General features: G+C 40.4%; 2 protein-coding genes across 2 annotated transcripts in view; one reads left to right on the top strand and one right to left on the bottom strand.

Moving 5' to 3' along the window:
• The window catches only part of DNAH11 (dynein axonemal heavy chain 11), a 455,361-nt gene extending 448,620 nt beyond the window's left edge, over window positions 1–6,741 (top strand). Inside the window, 3 exon segments of the mRNA XM_007946592.1 lie at window positions 4,890–5,002; window positions 5,488–5,628; window positions 6,494–6,741. Of these exon segments, the coding sequence (XP_007944783.1) occupies window positions 4,890–5,002; window positions 5,488–5,628; window positions 6,494–6,741 (502 nt within the window).
• Window positions 6,742–7,021: 280 nt separating this feature from the next.
• Window positions 7,022–7,602, bottom strand: part of CDCA7L (cell division cycle associated 7 like) — a 43,534-nt gene continuing 42,953 nt past the window's right edge. Inside the window, exon 11 of the mRNA XM_007946582.2 lies at window positions 7,022–7,091. Coding sequence (XP_007944773.2) covers window positions 7,022–7,091 — 70 coding nt within the window. The remainder of the gene's footprint in view (window positions 7,092–7,602) is intronic.

Genomic DNA, 7,602 nt, shown 5'->3' with positions numbered 1-7,602 from the left:
AGGAGTGGCTGGTGGGTTTGAACCGCCAGCCCTCTGGTTTGCAGGCAAGTGTCTTAGCCACTATGCTACCAGAGCTCCATTTTTAGGTGGGGTTTTATAAAAACATGTTTCTTGCTTGGTCCTCTGGGCTGTTTTAAATGAGAGCCATCTGTTGCTTCCATTCTGAACATTTTTCAGCCCTTATTTCTCTGAATATTGCCTCCCTCCCCCCATTCTCATCAGTATCTGTACTTAATATGTTCTCATATTTTCACCTCTATCTGTTTTATTTCTGGTTGATCTTCATAGTCTCTTTAACCATTTCTTCTGTTTTATTGTCCTGGGAGCTCTGGTGGCATAGTGCCTAAGGCACTTGACTGCTAACCTGAAGGCTGATGGTACAAACCCACCAGCCAGTCCTTGGAAAGAAGACTGGGCTATCTACTTCTGTAGAGATACTGCCTCAGAAACCCAAGGAGGGGTCGCTATGAGTCGGGATCAACTCGAGGGCAGTGAGTTTGGTTTTATTGTCCACGTTATTTTATTGTCCAAGTTATTTATATTAAAGGGGGGGGGTGTACCTGACCTAGTTTCTAAATTTCCTGGTTTTTATCTTCCTTTCTTTCTGAGGATTTTAAACACTTAAAAATAATAGAGGAATCTAAGAAAGGAACTATTTCCTAGGTTTTAAATCCTGGTTTTTCATGTCATATAGCCTGATGTCTTTACACCTGAATGAAAGTTTGAAAGCTGGCTATAAATTATTTTTTGTCAATATTTTTTGTTAGTCATTAAAAATAAATTATTGTGATTTGGGTAAGCTTGAAAGTTTACAGAGCAAATCCATTTTCCATGTAACAGTTCATACACATTATTTCATGACATTGACTGCAACCCCCATGATGGTAACAGCTCTCTTCCCACTTCCTCCCTGTAGTTACCACTTCCCTGTCCTTCTTTTCCTATGTATTTCTGCCCCCTGAGCTATCTCTCTGTGCAATACTGCCCTTCTGTTCTCCCATGATTCATTATTCTAAGGAGTGTATCCACCTAATATAAGTGTTTATTCTATATGCCTGTCTGTTGTTCGGCTGGAAGCCAGGGGAGTGAGTTCAACTCGAGGCATAAAAGCTAACTAGGGACATGGTCTCTGGGGTTTCACCAGGCTCTTATCAGACCAGTTAGCTTGGTCTTTTATGATTTTTTGTTGCACAATGTTCTCCCACTCTATCCAGCACCTCTTGCACTGATCTTTCTCAGTGGTTGACAGTTGTACCATGAGATGGTACCAGCTACCATCTAGTTCCCCTGGTTTCACATAGGCCGAGGTTCACATGTTCCACCAGTCCCTTTGACTGTTTCCATGTGTCTTTGGTTTTCTTCATTCTTCTTTGCTCTGGACAAGGAGAGACAAGTTGTTGTATCTTCGATGGCTGCTTGCAAGCTCTAGAGTAGAATGTAGAACAATGTTTTGTGTAGTATGTTATGCCAGTTGAGCTTGATGTCCCATGTGACCATGGTCCTGAGCCCACAGGTCCAACAACTTGCTTCATCAGGGTGGTTGACTGTGGCTAATAAGTTACCAAAACTTTGCCCACTGTTTGTTCTAGTTATATGGAAATTCCTATAGCATCTACAGATACATATGCCAACCCTATGTATGTTCATGGGTATATTCCCTTTTGCATAGACATATCTGATCATTCAGTCTGTCTATCCATCTATTTACTCATAGATTAATGTTTGTTATCACTGATAATACAGCATTGTATATGTAAAAGTGTGTATTGTCTTTACCTCTTGTGCACTCTCTGTCTTCCTTTACCTTAGTGTTATTGTGTTGGTCACTTGATGTATTGCCTTTCCCTTCACCTAAATCAATACCTATCTGGCAATTTTCCTTCCCCTTCTTAGTAACCAACAAAGAAGTTTCCTTCCACATATAAACCTTTCCTTGACTTTTTACAATGATGAACTAATACATTATTTATCCTTCTGTGATTATTTCCCTCAGCATAATGTCCTCCAAGTTCATCCACATTATACGGTGTTTTGCGGATTCTACATTATTCTTTAGAGTTGCATAGTATTCCATTGTGTGTATGTATCATAGTTTGGTTATCCATTTGTTAGGCTGGGTTCTCTAGAGTAGCAAAGCCAGTAAAACTTACAGGAGAGAAAAAAAAAAAAATTATCTTAGGAAAATGGCTCACACACTTATAGAAGATAGCAAGCCCCAAGTTCCTGAATCATGCATCTGCAGGGGTTGAAAAGCTCAAGGTTGGCAGGCAGTATACTGGCTGTTGACTCCAACAGATATATATATATATACTGGAAGCAGGCCACACCCGTAGGGAAACTCCCCTTCAACAGATTGGCTGCTCAAAACATACATATTCTATCTCTTCATGAGAATCACATCACAACTGCTTAAACCATTCAGAATCGTGGTCCAGCCAAGTTGACACATAACCCCAACTATCACACCATTCTTCTGTTGATGAGCACTTAAGATTGTTTCCACCTCTTTCCTATTGTGAATAGTGGTGCAAGGAACATAGTTGTACATGCATCTGTTTGTGTCCTGGCTCTCACTTCTTTAGGATACTTAATAATGGGATTGCTGGATCACATGGTATTTCTAACTTTTACAAGAATCACAATACTGATTTTTCACAGTGGTTTATCATTTTACATTTCCATCAGCAGTGTAGGAGAATCCCAATCTTGGTTATAAAAAATTTTAACATACTCATTGTTGGAGAACTCTGCAGATAGCATTCTGTTCCTTTGTTAGATGCTGCTATGGAGTGTTTGAAGCCAGCATAATTTTTTCCCTTTATGAATTGCTTCATGTCTTTGCCTGGCTGTCTACAGGATTTATGGGCCAATTGACTTCCATAAAGATTTACCAACTTGGAAATCCAATAGGGGTCGCTGCGAGTCAGAATTGACTTAATAGCTGTGTGTGTGTGTGTGTGTGTGTAACTGTAAGATACATATTAGTATTGATTACTCTGGGCCAATTTTCCTTTGAACATGATATATGCCCCTTCAATTACAGATTCAAATTTGTAACTTTGGAAGGCTGTCCAATTTTTCAGAATTTTATTAAATACTGTTTTGTTTTAGCTTTATCATCATGTTCACATTAATTCTTTAACTATGAATTCTATTTCATTTCCTTACTATTACTCTTCCTCGTCTTTGCTTTTATTTCTACATTTCTATAATTGCTTTTTCTACTTCTTCCCTAAGATAAATCTAGCTTAATTTCCTTTCTCTCACCTGACCCCCTCTATTTCTAAGCCATGTTCACACAGGCAGTCACTTCACTTTTAACTTGTTGAAAATTATTTGGCTGCAATGTTTGTCATCGGGGGGCAACACACTGAGGCTCACTACCTAGCACTGTTTTTCCTATTGGCCTTTATTCTTTTGTGTTATCACTGTGTAGAACCTATGTTATTTTTTTCACTATTATGTTGATACTTATCCTAGAGCAGCTATTTGCAGGAACTATAAATGGGGCAGGACACAGGGCCATGTTCTAAACGAGCAGGAATTTTCCTTGTGGTGACCAAAGTTTGAATGTGCATGTTCATTACAGCCTTTCCTTCTTCCCAACCTCGGAGTCAGCCAAGTATCTCCGGAGACATTTTCTAAAGTGGTAGTTTGTCTCAGTGATTGAGCCCTGCTTCCTTCGCTTCCCTGAACCAAAGCAAGTCCCAGAAGAATCACTGCCAGCCTACGTGCCCTCACCTGGACAGTTATTTTGCTGGCTTTTATGCAGGGGCACAGCTGTTGCTCTCCTCTCTGTGCTTCATCCCAATTCCTAACCCTAGTTTTCAATTGTCAGTACCCATTAATTCTACATGTCAAGGTTTCACACATCTTCTACTTTTATCAAAGTTGTTTATTTCTCCTTAGCCTCCATGAGCAGGCTTTCTCATCAGTAAACTGCAAATACTTCCTGCCTTGCAAGATTAGGATTAAATGAGAACATGCATCTCAACAGTAGTGTCTGTCAAACCCCAGGCATGCAGTGGGTGACAGTGTTTTCCTTAATAACTTTTACTTCCCCCTGCCAGAATTGCATGTGAGAGAAACTACTTGCATATGCTCAACTACCTCTACACATGCCGTCTCTTCTGCCTACCACCTTTCCTGGTAACTCTGATCCTGTAATCATCCTCATAGTCCTTCCTCCCTCACCCCAGACATGCTGTTCCTTCCTGTGTTCCCACTGTACCTGTACGACCTCTATGTAGGCGCCTATCATCCTGATTCATATACAGGTCGCCTTTTTAGCCACTATATCACTAAGTTGTTGTTGTTATATGCCATCGAATTGGACCCGACTCACAGCGACCCCTCCTTGGGTTTCCGAGGCAGTATCACTACGGAAGTAGATTGCCCCATCTTCCTTCCGAATATCACTAAGAGAAATCTCTAAATAGTTGTTGAATAAATGCAGATTCATTTTTCCATACTTCCTAGTGTTTCTTGTCCTACGTGGTACTAGCTGTAAAATCTGCAGATATAAAAATCTCAACAGGAAAAACACTAGCCCTTTACAGGGACAATGTCCTACAAATCGTCAGGGAACAATTTTACTGGTTATCAATGGTTTATTTCTCCACCTTCACTCACTTCCCAGAGCTGCTATAATCTTACTAGAAAATTATTTCTCCTACTTTCTATTAACTAGGAGAACTGATGGCACAGTGCTAAACTGCTATCTAAAAAAGTCAGTGGTTTGAACCCACCAGCTGTTCCATGGGAGAAAGATGTAACAGTCTGTTCCTGTAAAAATGACAATGTAGGAAACCAGTTCTACTCTGTCTTATAGGGTTGTTATGACTCAGAATTGACTTGATGGCAAGAGGTTTGGTTTTTCTATTTACCAGGTTTAATGACCTCCTCTTGCGATGCCGAGAACTGGATTCCTGGACACAAGACCTTGTCCTACCAGCTGTGGTGTGGCTCTCTGGCTTCTTCAACCCACAATCCTTCTTAACAGGTAAGGGCTGAGGCAGGGCAGACCACACCACACCTGTGGCACAAGTTCTGCTGTACTCTCTGCTTGCCAATTTCCATGTAGTAGCCATTACAGGAAAGGGAGTTAAGAATGACAGGTGAGGAGGCCCTAGTGGCAGCAGTGGCCAGTAAATAATTCAGAGTTGCAGACCACAGTCATTGTTGTAACTGTTCAGCTCTGCCATTGTTGTGTGAAAGTAGCCACAGACAATATGCAAACAAATGAGCATGGCAGCATTCCATTCCATTTTTGTAAACTTCATTTGCAAAAAAAAAGAGAGGTTGGCCCATGGGTTAGAGTTTGCCCCAAACTCTTCCCTAGAGCATATATGTAAACCTCCTTATAACCTAAAATGTCCTGTGGAACCAGACCACTCAGCCTCCCAGGTGGCTTCTTCTCAGAATCTTATGTACAACTTGTTGGGGTTTTTTTAATCCTATTAAATTCCTGTTCCTGTCCTCCCAAAGCAATCATGCAGACTACAGCTAGAAAAAGTGAATGGCCACTGGATAAAATGTGCTTGACGGTTGATGTTACCAAGAAGAATAAAGAAGATTATGGCCACCCCCCAAGGGAAGGTGCATACCTGCACGGACTCCACATGGAAGGTCAGACATCCCAAGGAGAGCATGGGGGTTATTAAGGACATTCTGGCTCAGACTGGTGGTAGTCTGCAGTTTCTTGGTGTCTGCTCACTCATACAATAACTTTGAGCTAGAGGTTACTCATCTAATTTCTGTCTCTAACAATTTAATGCCAAGATGCATGTCGAAGGTGAGGTAAATTTTGAGGAAATTCCCGTCACTTAAATTTAGTATTAAAGCCACAGGATAGGTTAAGACTTACATTGACTTTAAATTATTTTGCTTTTCAATATCCTCAAATTTTTTTAACTTTGTACACACTGTCAGTAAATTCACTTCACCACAGGGCATTTATTCTGCAGGACACTACCTATTTATCATCAAGGATAGTTTCAGAAATGCTACTTTGTAGTCTTTGCCAAGATGCTCCATTTTTTACTTGAATGCAAGTGCCACAAGTTACAAGTTCAAATGTTTAAAGAAGGTTGGGCAAGGGAAATAAGTGATGTGAACTTGGTGTAAGAAAGCAATGTAAGATGTGGTTGGAGGGAATGTGTGTGCTCTTACACTGTGGATAATTATTCAAATCCTTTTTTTTTTTTTTTTTAAGTGACAGCCACAGTCTAGTTTGCTCAAACTAAGGAATGTAATTCAAAAGATATGTTAATTTCCGTAGGAAAATTTAATAGATACTAGATACCTTAACCATGCTTCCAATGTACAAATGGCCTCTGAGCAGCAAACATGTCAACCTCCCTCACATCATCTCAAGCCAGTTCAGGAAAAGCTGCCAACAAACAATAACAAAACTGGAATATTTATTGCCTTGCCTGAAACAATGAAATCATAACAACATGCTATACAATGTAGCCCTTGTGTTCTGCTGCAGGTGCCAGGTGGGACCTGAAGTCAGGAACCATTGCTGAAGCCCACCTCAAGGAGCTGACGTCCATGATGCCAGTCATCTTTGCAAAAGCCATACCCGTGGACAGACAAGAAAGCAAACACACCTATGCGTGCCCCGTGTACAAAACCAAAATGAGGGGCCCTACCTATGTCTGGACCTTCAGACTGAAGAGCACAGAGAAGACTGCAAAATGGGTCATGGGCAGTGTGGCTCTGCTGCTTGAGGCATAAGTGGGTGTCCCCCGGGGGGGGGGACTCACTGTCCTCAGCTGCACATTAGCCTTCTGAACAGCATCAAACATACTCCAGCTTCTGTACTTTTCAGTAACTTATATGTCAGTAACTTATATGTGAATGCATTTTGTTAACCCATCCTTCCTTAAAGGAACAAATGTAGAAAAATACTGGGAAACCTATACAGAAGCTATGTTTAGGCCTAGTACCCCTCCGAAACCCCTCAACAAAATCAAAATACAGTATCTCTTCAAAGAAGTCCCTTTTAAATTAGCCCTTAAATTCTTTGAGAGTCTTGAAGAGATGGGATGCTCCTGCTGGCCAGCAGCGCTGAGCCTCCACCTCCACTGTCTAAAGCGTAATGGTTATTTTTGTTCATTCAAGTTGTGATAAAACTCTAGTACTGTAGATCTAGTACTGTAGACTAGAGTTCTGGGGTTAATTGCACTTTTGTAATTTAGGGGAATGTTCCTCAGTATAAGTTTCCAATGGCCAAGAGCAGACTGGTTTGATATTAATATTATGGTCACAAGATAAGAGTATATAATCTCTGTAAAAACTGGGTCTAGAGTTAGATCAAGTTCAACAGTGTCCAAAGAGCTACTTATACAATGTTTTCCCTGTTGTGACTTGTGACTGACTTACCTGGATTTTCACTCCACCACCCCACTTAAATTGTGTTTTTTCCATAGGTAAATACTTCTTAATAATTCAATATACAAACAAGTATACATGTAACATGTATATAGATTCCTCTGTTTTGTTCGTAAGAAATCTTTTAAAACATAAACTCTACAAAGATAAACTCTACAAAGAATTTCCATATAAAAACACAACTGTAAGAAATCTTAGGCACAA

This window comes from Orycteropus afer, unplaced genomic scaffold (genome assembly GCF_000298275.1).
Source record: "Orycteropus afer afer isolate SDZICR_OR568_19922 unplaced genomic scaffold, OryAfe1.0 scaffold00008, whole genome shotgun sequence".
NCBI classification, from domain to species: domain Eukaryota; kingdom Metazoa; phylum Chordata; class Mammalia; order Tubulidentata; family Orycteropodidae; genus Orycteropus; species Orycteropus afer.
The sequence above is the reverse complement of the archived record's forward strand: the minus strand, read 5'-3'. Positions and strand labels throughout refer to the sequence as shown.